Source organism: Tetrao urogallus (assembly GCF_951394365.1).
Source record: "Tetrao urogallus genome assembly, chromosome: 26".
Classification (NCBI taxonomy): domain Eukaryota; kingdom Metazoa; phylum Chordata; class Aves; order Galliformes; family Phasianidae; genus Tetrao; species Tetrao urogallus.
In genome coordinates, this window is record NC_136839.1 from 2,771,288 (window position 1) to 2,788,900 (window position 17,613).

General features: G+C 50.0%; 1 protein-coding gene across 3 annotated transcripts in view; it reads right to left on the minus strand.

Moving 5' to 3' along the window:
- Nucleotides 1-17,613, minus strand: part of TANC2 (tetratricopeptide repeat, ankyrin repeat and coiled-coil containing 2) — a gene marked incomplete at both ends in the record, with an annotated part of 120,677 nt that overhangs the window by 68,688 nt on the left and 34,376 nt on the right. For all 3 annotated transcript variants that reach the window (XM_079547130.1, XM_079547129.1, XM_079547128.1), the window contains 2 exons: nt 5,037-5,223; nt 8,864-9,012. In XM_079547130.1, the coding sequence (XP_079403256.1) occupies nt 5,037-5,223; nt 8,864-9,012 (336 nt within the window). The remainder of the gene's footprint in view (nt 1-5,036; nt 5,224-8,863; nt 9,013-17,613) is intronic.

Below are 17,613 nucleotides of genomic sequence, written 5' to 3' on the forward strand. Positions count from 1 at the left end.
AAGAGAGCAAAAATGAGGCATGTGGAGGGCAGTTATTACACACCAAGTCAGTTGGCTGAGGCAAGGAGGTTGGAGTGTGACGACCCTTGAGGTCCCTTCCAACCCAACCCATTCCATGATTCTGCCATTCTATGACTCTATACTTGGTTTTAACCCACAGGGCACATTCAGGCTGTTGTTGAGCTTTTCTTCATAACCACAAAGGTTAAACTCCTGCTGCTCTTATAATAAGAATGGAGAGCCCCACCAGATCTCAGGCCATCAGCAGCCAATGCTTCCAAGCCCTCTGTCCCAAATCCAAATCCAAAATAACCCCGTGGGAGCTGGCAGCACTGAACTTCCCTCTAGCTGTCTTCTCATCAGTGCTTTCAGTTTCTTTCTTCCAGTAATTCCACAGATCCTTTCAACCCTTCCGTGTTTTCCCTCTACCAGCCTGGACTGTAAACCAAGCAGATTTCAGTTTCAGCACATCTTCTGTGCCACTTACTTCTGCTTTACTCACTCCAGCACCCTCTTTCTCCCATTTTTCCCCCAAATCATAGCACACACCTCTGCCAGCCCATTATCTAAGCAGGGTCCACTTCAGTAGAGGTAACCAGGGACCCACAGACCCACAGCAACCCACAGACGTAAGGGAAGGCAGCAATGCCATTCCATGACATGGCTGCTGTTTGGGTTTCTCACCCTCACACTGAGCATGAACCACGAGTGCCAACACAGCCTTCCTTTTGCTCAGCTTGTCCAATTTAAGGAAGCAGAGCCACAATGGGGTCAGGATCCAGGAATGGTTCCTACACTCGATGCCACTGAGATGCAACGCTCCCACCGACGATGCCCAACACATGAGATGCCTGATAAATCACCCCTCCTTCCTCCTCCTGCCCCGTAATCCACCAGTTATGCATTACTGAGCAGAGCTCATCAATATCCAACATTTTTAGGGAGCTCCTCCTCTGGGGAATCAGCACGGATGGGCAGCCTGAAAAATCTGTAGTTCTTAGAAACCTTATTCATTATTAACCAACCGCTTCATGATACTGATGAGAATGTCAGAACTCGAACTCAACAGCTGTAGGGTCACAACAATATCTAACCAGAGTAAAATCCATCTTGGAGGGACCTCTGAGCTGCTCTTTGCTCCCTTCTCCAAACAAAATCTGTAAAGAAACCCATCTTGGTTTCCTGCCAGCAGCATCTCTTCTGCTCAGCATGCAGCCCGGACCAATTTATTCACAAACCCATTTTTCACCCCCAGACACACATGTAGGAAGCAGCGACTCGGTGACAGCTCAGAAGTCAGCCTTCACTGTCAAGCACACAAAACCTAAGAGAAACCAATTAGTGTGCATGGGATGAGACCCACCTACACCATGGCAGCAGCGGTGCAGGAGGACCTACCCAGCTCACTGCCTTTGCTTTCAGCTGCTTCAGCATCATAAACATCTCCTTGCTCCAAATGGTCCCCTCAGTAAACACTGCAGAGCAGCACAGGACTTCATTTTTCACCCAGAGGGTGGTGAGGCACTGGCACAGGTTGCCCAAGGAGGCTGTGGATGCCCCATCCCTGCAGGCATTCAAGGCCAGGCTGGATGTGGCTCTGGGCAGCCTGGGCTGCTGGTTGGTGACCTGCACACAGCAGGGGGTTGGAACCAGATGATCATTGTGGTCCTTTTCAACTCAGGCCATTCTATCATTCTATGATTCTTTATGTGCTGGCAGAGCACAGCCTTGCATGGCAATGTCAGAGATGTTCTGCATTCAGCCATGCATCAGAAGTGCATTTCTGCTGGGATGCACAGCACCCAACAGCACTGAGGTCCAGTGGAGGAGCGCGGGGTTCTGTGAACACTTTTCTTCCCAGTAGCAGATTCTGAACACCAGCAGTTGGCTGCCTCTGTGCTGTGAGAGCCAACAACTCCGGGAAGCTCTTCAGAGGTTACAGCCAGGTCAGCACTCCCAGCAGCCGCTCTGCTGCACTGAAAGGATTTAGCAGCTTCCAGGAGAAGGCTGACTGGCTCCGGGCTCCCGTCAGCTCCCTCCGCCTCCCTCCTCCCCCCTTTCCTTGTTCTGCAAGCAAACACATACATTTATGATAGCTTTCAGTGGCAGCTATAAAAGATGCAGCAGATAACCCCCCAAACATCAGCCCTTCCTTCAGCTGCAGTGCCACCACTGCACTGCTCTTGCCCTGCACTCCTAACCCGAGGCTGAGCTTCCAAGAGGAAGAAAACCCAACAGTTCTGCAACAGCTTTCTCCCATAACGTCATTTTGGGAGGTTCTATGGAGTATTTGTGGAGGTGCACGGGGGCAGCAGTGACATCAGGTATCTGAGAGGAGCAGGAGGGTGACCAAGACTGGGAATCACACAACACCTCCAGAAATGTTCACTCTTTTTCTACACCAACGCCCGCAGGCAGCACTTTGAGATGGAAATCTCCAATGGATTTACACTTCCAAGTGCCACTAGGGCCGCTCAGGGCAAAGGCCATCAGCGTGGTTCTCTTCACACAGAGCAAACACAAGCAAGGGAAACGCACCAAGGGGCTCTGCATCCAATAAAGGAGGAATGCAGCAGAGGGAAACCTGATCCCCGACCCTCCAGAAACAAAAGAGCTGGTGCTGCTCTGAACAGGAGAGCACAGCTGTCTGTGTGCTGCATGACCATTCCCCTGGAAATAATTCTGGAGAACCATTGCCATACAGAGAGTCCCTTACAGAACCACAGCACAGCTGCTCACATCCAACCGGTGCAACGATGGCACAAATGCACAACCATCCCTCTGCTTGTGCTGCACTGTGCCTTGCAGAGAAGTAGAAAGATTTGGCTGCAAAAATCCCCACTTCTTTTGCTGCTGGAGAAGATTGCACTCCTGTTACTGTACTCCTGTGTTATGGCTGCATAGCTTCTATTGAAGGGCAGAGTGAGGCGGCGTTGAAAACGTTATGGTCAAAGGGAAGAGGGGCAAGGAGGGGAGGCAGAGGCTGTCATGTGCCTCTGAGTGCTAACAGAAGAAGTGGGAAGCACTGCTTTCTGAAAGCCTTCCCCTGCACCATATGAACGTGCTTTTACGTGACTTTTCCATCTGGGATACATTACATTGGGATAAGCCACTTTCTTTCACTTTCCATTTTTTCCATGGGGAAAAAGAAGTCTAAGCTCCTGACAGAAATATTTCCAAGAGAATCTTCTGTGTTCTGAACGGAACAAGACTGTATTCTGACTTTAAGAAATGACTACAGAATGGGATGGGGGGCACGACAGAACCAGCAGCTCCAGCATCTCATCCCACCAGCGGTGTGCCGACACTCCCAGCCTCACAGATGCGCTGCTGGGACCACTTGCACTTCCCATGCCCCTCACCTGGGCAGATGGCACAGCCAGACCCCACAGCAGCCACCCCCCACACTTTGGAGCACCAGAAGCCACCAGCCTGTTCTGCTATGCAGCTCCCTATGGCTCTTGGTTTTGTGTTTTAACATCACGCAGACAGAAGTACTGTTCTATGGCACAGAGCACATGAACTGAGCCCAGGTTCCCCATCAGCCGAGCAAACTATTAATCACCAGCACAACCAATCTCTCCAAACGAACCACCTTCCTTCTCTGCTTTTTCCCCCACCAGCACTACGTGACCTGCTGGCAAAGTGAAATCATCTCAGCTGGAGAAATACCCGACACAAGCAGAGGGAAGGACAACCACGCTTGGACCATCACTTCTCTCCCACTGCACCTTCACATCTCCTGAGCACACATGAATCTGTGTGGGTTATTTTCTCAAGATTCTCCACACCAGCAACGGGGAAGAACTGGAGAGCAGGAAGAATCCAAAGGCATTCCCATCTATCCTCTACAATTAGGAGTTTAACAGTGCTATGTTAGAAGCTGCAAATAAGAACACTTTTCCCTGTCTCCTTCTTCTCATTGAATAATTCTACAGAAAATCTAACAGTATTGGAGCTACAAAGGTGGGATCTCCATCCATTGTTTTTAACACTGGAAAAGAGTGGGTAAGGACTGGAGAGCAGAGAGGAAGGAAAATGCTGAGGAAAGCAGAAGTTCTGACATCACCTTGGGGAGCAGGGGAGGATGGCAGCCCCACCTGGCACTGCCCACCCCAGCTGACTTATGGGACCTGGAAACTCACCCCTCTCCAAACAAGGATTCAGGTGAGGGGCAGCCAATACAAGAAAGACACAGAGCCGTTGGAGAGGGTGCAGAGGAGCCACAAAGATGATCAGGGGACTGGAGCACCTCCATACAAAGACAGGCTGAGGGAGCTGGGTTGTTCACCCTGGAGAAAAGAAGGCTGTGGGGTGACCTCACTGCAGCCTGCAGTACCTAAAGGGAGCCTGCAAACAGGAGGGGAATCAACTCTGTGAAAAGGGAGATAACAGCAGGACAAGGGGAAATGGTTGGGTATCAGGGGAAAGTTCTTTACTATGGGAGTGGTGAGATGCTGGAACAGCTGCCCAGAGAGGCTGTGGATGCCCATCACGCTGGAGGTGTTCAAGGCCAGGTTGGATGGGGCCCTGGGCAGCCTAAAACCAGGTCTAATACTATATGTGGAGGTTGGAGCTTCACGATCCTTGAGGTCCCTTCCAAGCCAAGCCATTCTATGACTCTATGAGCATCTGCACAGAGAGCAGGAGGGAAACGATGGCAATCAAAGGGAAATATTGGTATGAGAAATAACCTCATAAGAACTACAGGAGAGGGGAAAGCGCTGGGAAGAAAGACGGCAGGAAGCAAGTATGTGAAGTGGAGAATGAGGGAGGAAGACAGGAGAAAAGACAGAGAACAAACAGCCGCACTCTTTGTCTTCTACCACTTAAGCACCTCCCAAAACTTTGCACCGAATGATTTCCACTTCACCAACCTCAACCCATCGCGACTCCCACCATCTCCACATCAGTTTACCAGTGATGGAGGGTGACCACGGTGCACACCTCCCACTCGTTAATTACCAAAGGTGTGCACAAGCCGCTCAAAACAAAGCTTGGAGGAGGAGAGCAGGAGGGCACGCAGCCCTGCTCACCTATGATGCCGCTGTCCCTGCTCTCCAGCGTGGACGTGGGGCTGGTGACGGCCCCGTAGCTGCAGTCCTTGGCAGGGACGTTGGTGCTGACGGGTGGCAGGGTGGAGCAGGGGCTGCTGGCGGGCGGTGAGGCCGTGCTGCTGGTCAGTGTGGAGCAGGGGCTGATGCGCTGCGTCACTGCCGAGCTCTGCAAAGAGGGAAGGTGCAGTCAGCAAAGGGCGGCTCTGTGAGCTGCTACGGAAGGGTGCGAGCGCTCTGCTAAGTGGTGCTGAGCTCACCTTGACTAACAGCGAGACAAAGCAAACTCAGGAAATCCTGCCAAGACCTCTGTGCCATTTACATCTGCTCAGAAATCCCAGAGGGACTGCAATTTTTCCTTTTGCTTTGTGAATGTTTCCTATGTTGGGGAAAACCAACAGCGGTCTCACAGCTCTGCTCAGAGGGACTCCAAATTCCCAATCTGGGTAGAGTTGGCCCCGGACATTCTGCCTTCCACGTTATAGAGGGTTCCTAAGATATCCCAGCACTCCATGGACAGAATACAAGGAGAAATACAGCAGCACAAAAGGCCCGCTGTTCTAAAAGTTATCTGCAAAAAACTGCACGCCAAAAAATCCTGAGTTTATAGATCTGATGCTGTGCACGCAGATGAGTTTATTAAGAAAACAGAATTGCTGCTGGGTGCCACTGGTGACAAGCTGTGCTGTAAGTGTGGCTGCAGGGCACACTGACACTGGGTGAGCCCACCCTGCCTGCCTGCTTTTGCTGTTGCAGAGTGGTCCTGCCCCAAGGAAGGAGCAGCTGAAGTTAACTGCCAATTTGGAATTTCCTTAATTGAGATTCCTTGTATTCTGGCTGAATACTTTCCTAATAATCCCAGAGATCCATATTCACACCATTTGAACCCAGACTGCCCACAGACAGCATCGTGCTCACGTCACAAAACATGTTTGAAGTCAGATTGGTTTCTTCCTTCTCACTGCTCTACTTCAAGTTCACAAATTACCCAGGAAGGACTTCAGTAAGCAGAACAGGGATCCCAAGGCAGGCTGCCAACCTCTGTGCTCCCCGCCAAAGGGGTCCTTGTAGGATGGGGGTGGGCATGCTGTGGGGCAGCCCCCCGAGCAGCCCAGCCCCAGCGAGCTGTCAGAGCACTCAGAACTGCTGCAGCTCCGTGCTGTGCATGGCAAGGCTGTGCCAAGCCTTCATCTCAACTGCTATACCGAAATCTTAGCTTATCTCGGGGTCAGCAGAACAATCTGCCAACCTTAAAACATTGAAATTAAAGCTCAGTCCTCCGCCGGCCGATAGCATCGCTGTCTGATGGAACGCCAGAAGTGATGTCCTTACCAATGCTTTTATTTGTGGCCCCATTGATGCAGCTCTGCAGACTGAGCTCTGTGCAGAAGGAAGCAGCTCAGTAACGCAGCCACGGCTCGGCAGTGACTGATGTTTTATTTCTGTATCTGTATAAAAGAACCTTCCTCTGCACTCGCTTTAAGCATCCATTCCCACTGACAGAACGTTCTGTATTAATACGATTGCTGCTGTTTCATCTGTCACATCCTCACTAAGCTCCACAGAATTAAACTCCTCTGTCACAGTCCCACATCCCCTTTGTGCCGCTCCGTTCAAAAACAGCTCCCCAAAAAGTCAAAGAGAAAGGATTAATTCTTTGACGTTCGTGATCTCTCATTAAGGAAAGCGTGATTAAGGAAGAGACCTTCCATCAAGCACGCCGTTCCACAGCAATCTGCATTAAGGACTGCATCCTTCAGTGTACTCAGAACCAGGCACTGGATGGGCGTGGGATGTGCTGATGGGGCAGCAACAGTAGGAGCACCTCTGCCCCTCATCTGCTCAGCATTGGAAGTGTTAACCTTTGCATACCCCATGAATTTCTTATCACACCATTTTCAGTGCTGCTTTCAGCTGCAGAGCTGAGGGAAAAATCACTTTGGGAAGGAGAGCCCAAGAGGTTCTCAACCCATGGAGCCCCAAACAGCCGAGCCCTGAGCCCCACACCCAGCAAGCAAGAAAGGAATTAATGTGCTCATGGAGGAACCATTCTCTCTTTTCCAGCTATGAATGGCAATCAAGAACCTTGTGAAACATTTCTAATGCAAAAATTAGCACGCAGACCGAGATATCCATCTATTTACAGGACAACCCTCTGCTGCTTCTCTTCAGATATTTCTACTTGAGAGAGAAGATGGGATTTTAATTTTTGTCCAGAGGCAGCAACAAAAGAAACCATTTGGAGCAGAGTGCTTGGCTGTGGAGCACCCCGCTTCACCAGGTGCCACTAAAGCCCATTCTCTGGCACAATGGTGAACACCTTCCAAATCCACCGCATCTCATCTCACATCAACAGAAAGCTGAATGAAATCATTAAAAACCTCATGAATGCGTTAAAGGCCAAGCTTTTACAAAAACACATCTCTTGGCATCCATCTTCAGGCTGAGGAGGAGATGGAAGACCCAAACCCATTGGTTGTGCCTATGGAATGGGGCTGAGGGAGCCCAGCTGCCCAGCGGAGCACTTGGAGCAATGCTGGGTGCTGTGCCATCCCCTTCCAGGGGCACTTTGGGACGGAGCTCCGTGGATGCCAATAGGGCCACATGAAATCCCAGTGCCATTTCTGGCTGCTGTTTCTTATCGACTCTCCTAGGGAAGTCAGCAATGTGAGCCTGGTCTCTGGAATTGTGCTGTGTTGGTATCTAAAGAGACAGAGTCCTGCAGAGTCATGCAATGACTGTTAAAAGAACAGAAGAGTTACAGCTGAGCTTGGGAGTCTCATGTTGCTCTGTTACCTGCTGGCTCGTCCTTCTCTTAGCTTAAAACAATATTCAAAACCAACAGCAGGATGTCTCCCAGCGTTGTCCTCATTTCATCAGCACTGATGGCACTGGGCACAGCCCCAGGGCTGAACAGCAGGACGAAGGAACTCAAGCAGGTTCTGCCAACCCTACACTGCAGCCAAGATCCCAACCTTGTGCTCCTTCCCTTTTCAGCAGCCAGAGAGGATGCAGCACGTTCAAACACAACAGAGATTGTACCGTTTGCTTTCTATACCTGTTTTCAAGTACAAAACCATCTCGTTAGGCCAACAAAAGCAAAATCTGTGACCATATGTAAAATAACACCACTACCAGCTATCTATCCTTCCTGGAGAGACAGCCGGCCTTCGTGCAACAGTGCTAAAATGCTTCTGAAATACTGCACGTGACAAGGACAGATTATTTATTATTTTGATCGTTGTACTCTGATTAGAAATGCTGCCCACTCCCACATTTGCAGACACAGAAAAACAACAGGAGCTGCTTCACACAGTGGGAGCTGATCCCTGGAATGCAGAGCAATGATTCACTGCTGAATAGGAGATCCAGCCTTCTACCTCACAGCAATCATTTCATCATCAGGAGACACTCAGCTGTCATGTAATGAGGAAATAACCACCATCTCTCATCCTGCATTCGGATGGGAACCAACAGAATCATCAAGCACCTTCCAGTGTTGGAATGGAGCTTAAATAGGGGCAGAGAGTGATGGAACAAAGGGTGAACAGCCTTAAACTAAAAGAAGGGAGATTCAGGTCAGATGTGAGGGGGAAATCTGCTATCCAGAGGCAGCGAGGCGCTGGAACTGCCCAGAGCTGTGGGTGCCCCATTGCTGGAGGTGCCCACTGCCATGGATGGGCTCTGGGTTGTCTGAGCTGCAGGGCAGCCAACCCACAGCAGGGACAGGGCTGGGGGCTGTAAGGTCCCTCCCAACCCAAGCATGCAGTGATTCTGCTGTTAAAAGGAGAGCAGAGGACACGACATACCTGGTTCTCATCCTGCACCTCCATGCTGTACTGGGGCCCTGGCTGTACCTCTGTGACTTTCTCCCCCAGGAGGAAGCCCAGGCGAGTCATGAGTGTATTTGCTGCCTCATCTACGGATGGAGGGGGTCCCAGCTCCTGCTCAGCGTCACCTGAGGAGAGAGAAAAACAAACAGGTTGAGATAAATTGCTGACCTTGGCTACTGCTCAGTGCATTTACCAACAGAATGCAGCCAACTTTCCATGCTGTGACTTCTGTATCCAGGATTTCAGGTTACACACGTCATTCAAATCCGTGCTAATGTTATTTGATGGTCATTAATTGTAGGTTATTCATTCCCCCAGCTGTGAAGGCATGTTTACTCTTACTCCGGCTGTTATTTCTGCTCTCATTGCTTGTTTTGCTCTCTGCACCTCAGGTGGAAGCAACACATTCACCTCCTTTTCCCTGCCCCACCAACAGGAAACCCAACTGGGAAGCAAGATTTCCTGGATGTGGTGAATTCAAACCTGCATGTGCCAACTTCTGCTGCTCCTAAAGCGCTACGTGAGATGCTCAGCAGCAAACCTGCACTTCTCAGGGGTTAAGAGGATAGGGCAGAAAAATCACGAGCATTGTATGCTGTCATCTGCTGCTCCTGACATGCTCAGGATTATATGGGAAGTGCTGCTCTGGAGAGGTTTCCTTGCGCATCGTCTGGGCTGTGACACAGAGGTGAGAGCACCTCCCAGCCCCCACCAAGCTTAAAAATGACATCAAAAGGCAAAATTCCAGATGATTGTTTCCTCGAGTTTTCCTGCCAAAAATTTAGGCTGTTTAATGACTTGTGGCATCCCAATGGTGAGGCCTCATTCTGCCCCACTGACCACAGCTGCTGCAGTGCAGTCGAAGCCTGAAGGTCAACCTCTTCCCACATCACACCAATGCAACGCCGCGCTTGGCACAGCTGTAGGATGCTAATTAGGATTTGCAATGACTCCACAGTTAATTATTCATCTGATCATGTACAATCTGGAAAAGAGCCCATCTCCTTTCCCGCATCCTGGCTCGAGGCTGCTGCAGCTCTCAGCCTGGAGCTTCATATAGAGCTCCCTGATAACTGTAACTGAACACCACCAAGCAGAAGATCAGGGTTATGTACAAGCCTTCAGTAAATGCAAGCCAGCTGCACCCAGAAACTCCCATCCAGCTCCCAGTGCACATCTCATGGGAGCTGCCTGCAAATTCTGGGTGCTTCACCCACACCACAGCCCTCGGGAGCCCCGGGGCCCCTCCATGCAACAAAGTCAATGCTCGTGAGCACTGCTGGCTCCAGGAGCACTGCTTCCATGGCAGCTTCACCATGGGGAAAGTGGATTACGGAGCGTGAGAATGGAAGCTGTCTTCTAAGCCACCGAATCCCTGTTGTACCACTTTAAAGCACGCAGAAGTGAATAGGATGGATTGAAGACAGAGACAAATTTAGATGGATGGCCCAATTTTCCTGAGCTGCTGACCACCCACATCTGGGCTGTGGGCATTTACCATCTCAGGGAGTCAAATTCAGAACAGATATTTTTACGTAAAATGAGAAGTATACGGACTTTGATTTCCAAGGTTATCTCTGCTTTTTTTAAAAGCAGACTTTTAGAATTTATCCCAGATCTCTGTACTGGCCTAAAATTAGCAAACAGCTGACTGTGCAGTCCGTCACACGTGGTGTCTGCAGAGATGCATGGGGAGCAACGCTGGGTATGGGTTCCTGCAGCTGAGCCATGGCTCACCCCTTTGGGGCTGGATGTAACCCTGCCCACACCAACCCTATAACTGCTCCCACGGGCACAAAACTGTTGTTTGTCCCTAAAATGAAGTCATGAGCTTAGCCCAGCTTACAGAACCACAAAGGCTGGAAAAGACCTCTGAGACTATCTGAGACCCCCATGTCCAAGCCCACCCCACTGTGCCCATAGCTACATCCCTCAGTGCCACGTCTCCATGGTTCTGAACACCTCCAGGGACTCCCTGCTCTCTGGGCAGACCATGCCAGCACTTGATCACTCTGCAGAACAAACTGCTCCAACTGGACCCTCTCTGGTGCAACTGCAGGCCATCGCCTCCCATCCTATCACTGTTACTGGGAGCAGAGATCAAACCCACCATGCTACAACCTCCTCTGGGGAGCAGCGTGGTGCCCCTTGTGCCTCCCCTTTTCCACACTGAATGATCCCAGTTCCCCCAGCTGCTCCCTATGAAAGCTGTGCTCCAGCCCCTGCCCAGCTCCCTCCCCTTCATGGCACAGACAGGTGAGAGCTGCCTGCCAGGGCTGCAGCCCTAATCCCCTCCTCACAGTGCAGGGCATGAACACGGAGAGAATCCAAGAGCATCCTGGGCAGCCTCAAACCATCCACTGCTTTATTACAACAGCGACTGCAAAGCGCAGAGAGCTCTGAGCTTTAGCAAAGCACCACTGGATTGGATCACTCCACCTTTCAGTTTTTGGTCTGAACTGAGTATAAAAGAAGAGAGCAAGCAGCTCCAAGAGGTCTGTGACTCCTACTGGCAGCGAGACCCAATGCTTCCAGCAAGGTGGGCATCACCTCTCCAGCCCTGCAGGCACAATGCAGTCAATGCTGTGGCCACATTTCATGCACACTTCAGTGCAATGGGTTCCAGGAGCACAAATCTGGCAGCAAGAAACACCAACACACTGCAGGGATCTGCTCGTTTCCCATAACATAACCAACAATCTGTTATTAATACCCTCAGCACCAGGAGAGGTCGGGCTCAGAGGAAGGAGAGGTAATTTGTCTGAGCAGCACACGCATTGTTTTGGGGAAGGAAAATGCACACACGCTGCCTCGCTTTGTGCTGCCAAAACAAATGAACCCAAAAATAAGACATTTGGATTCTTTCACGGTGACCTTTTCGTAAATAAGAGGCACCTTCAAAACAGAAAGCAGAGGAGCACTATGCAAAAGGCCACACGCAAGAGGTAATCCCATTTCTGGAGAACAGCTCGCTTCTTCCAACCCTTCATCTTCAGGACAGACAGGCAGCTGCTGTGTTACACAACAGAAGCAAATCAAAGCTCCCGCACTGATGTAAGACAGTTTGTGCAGAGACTGAGAGCACTACAAGCTGAGCACACCGACCAAATGGATGCCTCTGATTCCCCTTCCTTTCCAACAGCTGAACCCATTTCAGCTAAGCCCCATCGCTTGTGCGATTCACCCCAGAATTACCTGAATGAGGGCTGCTGGGAGCAATTTTGTGGATCCCAACAACTCACCTACACAGGCGCTGGGTATTTTGGAAGGGTTCAACTCTGGAGCAACACTACATTGGTCTCCTGGCTGCAAAGAAAAAACCTACATGTGTAACAAAATCAGAAGTTTTAGCTCAATTCCAAAGCAGGGTGCCAGGACAGACCACAACGCTCAGCATCATTCCTGGCCTCGCTCAGGAGCCAGCTTCAAAGAAAAAGGGAGTTTTCTCAATGCTCCAGAAGTAATTTGCAGTTCTTCCACTTGTGCCATACAGCGCCTAGTTCAGGTCACCCTGCCTGCATCAAAAAGGTTTTGGGTGGAGTTGGGTTTGTAGGTACTGAGCCATGAGTTGGAGCTGGGTTTGTAGGTACAGAGCCATGAGTTGGAGTTGGGTTTGTAGGTACAGAGCCATGAATTGGGTTTGGAGGTACAGAGCCATGAGTTGGAGCTGGGTTTGCAGGTACTGAGCCATGAATTGGGTTTGGAGGTACAGAGCCATGAGTTGGAGCTGGGTTTGCAGGTACTGAGCCATGAATTGGGTTTGGAGGTACAGAGCCATGAGTTGGAGCTGGGTTTGCAGGTACTGAGCCATGAATTGGGTTTGGAGGTACAGAGCCATGAGTTGGAGCTGGGTTTATAGGTACTGAGCCATGAATTGGGTATGGAGGTACAGAGCCACGAATTCAGTTGGGTTTGTAGGTACTGAGCCTTGAACTGGAGTTGGGTTCGTAGTTACTGATCCACAAGTCGGGTTTGTAGGCACTGAGCCACCAGTTGGACCCAATGATCCTTGCAGATCCCTTCCAACTCAAGGTGTTCACTGCTTCTATGAGTGACGTGACAGTGGCCCTGTGCTGGGAACATGGCCAGGGATCACCAGAAGGCTCCAGGCAAAAGCAGGGGCACTGGGGTTTGCTTCTCGTCAGAGCAGTTCTGTTTTCCTTTCTCCAGGAGGAGTTCATAAACTTCATAACATTTCCTTGAAAAATCAAATCTATAATTTCCTAAGCACAGTGTATTAGTTTTGCTCTTTTCAGTAAAGCACTCCAAATGTCTGGTTTTGAACGTTATCACTGTAAAATACTGTTTCCCTTCAATCCTTTCCATTCCTATAATGAAATCTGCCACGTATTTCAGCTGCAATTGCTTAAAATGGAACGAGGTTTCTTTATGACATATTTTGCAATCCTGTGACTTGTTGGATGGTTACCACTGCCTCCTCTTCCAGATCTGCAACGCGGGGTGGCACCTCTGTGAGAAACCAAGTGTGGCTTTACTCCACGGAACATCTTTACTGTAATGGTTAAATTCTCACTTCCAAAAACAGATCCTGAATGGAACTGAAATTACATCTGAAATCTATTCCAGTGAGCGTCAAACTACAAGAAGTGGGTAACAGTTTGCTCAGTTGTGCCCAGTCTAGAATTTGCCTGAATATAAAACTGATTTGTCTGATAAATCAGAACTTCTTCAACAAGCAGTGAGAGAACAGAGCAGTTGCATGCAGAGTGAGCCCCTGTACAGCACTGGAATAAACGGTGCCATTTATTATTTTGATCTTCTATTACATAACTGTAGGGTTTTATCCAGACGTCCCTCTTTACATGTGACCTGAATCCGTCCCATTATTATGTACATCTGCTTTAAATTATTCTGGATATATCGAGCTATATTTGGAAAATGCCCTTGACCATTCCTGCGTATCTCCCTCATCTCAGAATTAACAGAACGGCTTTTTCTTTTCTCTTGCTCGCATCAAGAAGAGAAAACTTCTCCAGCGAGGGATGAAAGCTACATCAGATGCACTGCTCTGGAATCAGCCCTGTGGAACCACGTCACTCCCAAGCTGTGACCTCGAGCTGCCACAATGCCGAGGATGAACACCACGGAGCTCCAGCAGCGGCTCAAGGCCACCCCATGTTGCTTTATCCAGGTGCTTCCCCAACAAACTGCTCTTCTCCCTCATTGCAAGACCAGGTCCAAACCTTGCCTGAGTTGCACAGCATTCGTTCTATAGAGAAATTTAAGAGAAATTCTCCTTTGCAGCACAAACCAAAGCTGTTTTCCAGCAGCCCCTCCTGCTGCCTCTGCATCAGACTGCCAGAAGGAAGTCACTTGTCAGTTAGGAACCAGCTGAGCCACAGACAGCCAGCAAAAGCAACGTCAACGCTACCAGAAAATCTAATCCAATGTATGTCATGCTCTGGGTTTGAAGAAATCCTTTGCACTTGTATTTGGGGATGGACTCTCTTGGATTTGCTCTCCTGTTTAAATGCCAGAGAAAAGAGAATGGGGAAAAGATGAGGACACTCAAAGCACCCATCCCTGAACTCGTATCAAAAAAGGCCACAGTTGTCACAAACTGAGCATGGGCTCAGGGATGAGTGCTCCTCTGCCACAGAGCAGAGAGGAACCGTTGTCCCCAGCACCACTTTGGAGCACTCGTGCGTTGCTGTGCCATCACTGCAGGTAAAGCCACACCAACAAAGACCTCCCACAAGCCAAATCCAAGTGACAACAGCATCCTCACAGCACAATCAGGTTGTGCAGCACACAACCAGCAACCTTACCCAGGTAATTCAGTGAGGTCAGCAGACAGGCGGCAGGATGAGAACCAGGGAGGTAACCCCACATCTCACATCTCTTTGGGTTGGGAAACAGAGAAGAGAATCCAACAGTAAGCTTGGGAAACCTGCTGCAATTTCAGGCCCAAACAGCAATTTTGGAGCATGCAGTAAGCTGCAGACCTCTGGAAGATACGTCAGTATCACGGATGCTGCCCAGCAAGGCTGTCAGTTATCTGCCCTTTCCAGCCAGCAGCTGGCCAACACTGTCATGTTTGGGTTCCAAGCCATTATTTTTCCAGTGATCAGGAGTCACACCATCAGTGATATTGATATCTAAACGTCTGCCCTGTGAACTGGACACCACAAAGCCATCTCCTGTCTGCAGGGTAAGCATGCAGCTGCGCTGACCAAGAGAAAGGAACAGACAGGATGGGCAGAATACTGACAATGAGAACAAATTACAGCACTGGGAACAATATTCCCACTGGAAAAGAATAAAGAAGCCCTTGTTTTGCAGTCCTAAAGAGTGGTAGGAAGTCAAGGCAACTGGTAAGAGAGCAGCAGAGCGGCTTTCAGAGCACCACATATTTTCACTGATGAGAAGCTCTCCATAGCATCCCTGGAGTTCAAGTGTATTTTGGTTAAGGGGGGAAAAAAAGCATCCATTGGATTGATTCAACCATTAGGACATGGGAACCAAGCTCGTAAAAGAATGGAGCAGCTTTCCAGAAACACACTTATCTTTAGAGCTGGTAAAACCAACATTCACTTCTTACATCCATAGAAACTTGCAGCAAAACTAATACTGCCCCAAAACTCACATCCAAAATCATAACAAAAGCAGAATTATTGATCGCTTCCTCCAGATTGTAAAGTTTTTGGGAATAAATACATCTTTGAGCAACCTGGTGTAGAGAGAGGTGCCCTGCCTGTAGCAGGGGGTTGGAACAAGATGATCTTAAAGTCCCTTCCGACCCAAACCATTCTAGGGTTCTATGAAATATCCAAGTTGCGAGGAAAAAAGGATGACTAATTGGCAAGGTGATGACCAAGAGCCCCACCTACATCACTGCCCCTTCCTTTTTCTTCTTTAGCATCCTTATATTCCCACCATGAACTCTGAAGGTGAAGTGTGACCTCGTCTCTGCCCATCAGCAAGGCCACAACTGAGCACACAGTACAGCAAAGGCCCCTGGTTCTGCCTGCTTGCAGGGAAGTGTGGTACGGAGCATCACATGGGCTCAGATGTGAAAAAGAGGGCTTTGCATTGATCCTGATGGGCTCATCACTGATGGTTTCAGAACCAATAGCAGCAGTGTGCCACAAGCACCTCCCAGCTCCTGTCCTGCAGCCACGTGGTGCTTTGGAGCTGGACCTCTCCTACACTTCACTTCTGGACCACCACCATAAGTCTTTTTGTTTGCTCTCCAGAGAGAGGAAACCAATCTCTAGGTTACAAAGGAAAGCCAGTGGTTTGTAGATCACATCAGGAAGCTTCCAGAGTACTGTGTCATCTCAGCTCACATAACAGCCAAAACAGACGGCAGCAGTACCTGCAATCCCTGCTATTTCCAGCTCTGCCCTCAGGCACTTTGACGAAACAAAGGCTCATTCCATAAACCCCTGTTTGCACCTTCAGTTGCCACAGAAGCCCATCGACACCCAGCGGTGAGCGGTCTGCAGCTGATCCCAAAATGATGCTCCTCTGGGATGCTGGAGGACATCAGGGCTGGAGCACCTCCATACAAAGACAGGCTGAGGGAGCTGGGTTGTTCAGCCTGGAGAAAAGAAGGCTGTGGGGTGACCTCACTGCAGCCTGCAGTGCCTAAAGGGAGCCTGCAAACAGGAGGGGAATCAACTCTGTGAAAGGGGAGATAACAGCAGGACAAGGGGAAATGGTTTGAAATTGCGGGAGGGCAGATGGAGGTTGGTTGTCAGGGGGAAGTTCTTTACTCTGAGAGTGGTGAGGTGCTGGAACAGCTGCCCAGAGAGGCTGTGGATGCCCCGTCCATCCCTGGAGGTGTTCAAGGCCAGGTTGGATGGGGCCCTGGGCAGCCTGGGCTGGTATGAAATGGGGAGGTTGGTGGCCCTGCGTGTGGCAGGGGGTTGGAGCTTCATGATCCTTGAGGTCCCTTCCTACCCTGGCCATTCTGTGATTCTGTGGTTCTGTGGAGGGACGCAGTGGCCACGGGCTGATGGTTGGACCTGGTGATCCTGAAGCCCTTCTCCAACAGCAATGGTTCTGTGACCTCTACGCATGTCCTGATGGCAAAATCTCAGCCTGGTTTACTTTGAGTTTCTTCCTACCTCAAAGCACAACAGAAAACAGTGCTGTCCTCCCAAGAGGAGCCTGAAAGACATCAATGGCTCCCATAGCAACCAGGCAGGGAATGGCCACAATTGCTGCAATTAGGGCTGATTGCAATGATTTCCCATTCCCTCCAGGTCAGTGGGCTGGAGAACGCTGGGCCAGATGCAGGGCTCCCAGTAACAGCATTTGTCAGGCCACGGTCGGTTTGATCATTCCCAGCCTTCCTCCCAGTCCATCACCATCTGATGTGACAGGTTGGAAACACATCCTGCTGTCTGATGTTTCGTTTGGAGCTTTTTGTTTCACTTATTTCCTATGCTTTCATCACGAAACCTCCAAGTGCAGCTCTGACTCCTGCAGAAGAGGTGCCCTGTTGGTGTTTGACAGAAGTTCGTGTGTGTGTAAAGTGAAAAACCCACACTTTTACACGATGAAAAGAAAGAAGCAAAAGGAAGCAGGTGTCAGCCTGTGTGGTGCAAAAGAGAAAGGAGCAACGGGATGGCCATGAACAACACGGCAGTGGGAAGCCCCCAGGTCAGCCCTCACTGTCCCTGGCACTGTGAGGGGGCCCCACTTCATGGAACGGAAGGAGACACCCCAGGCAAGCAGACAGTCACCAACTGCTTCTT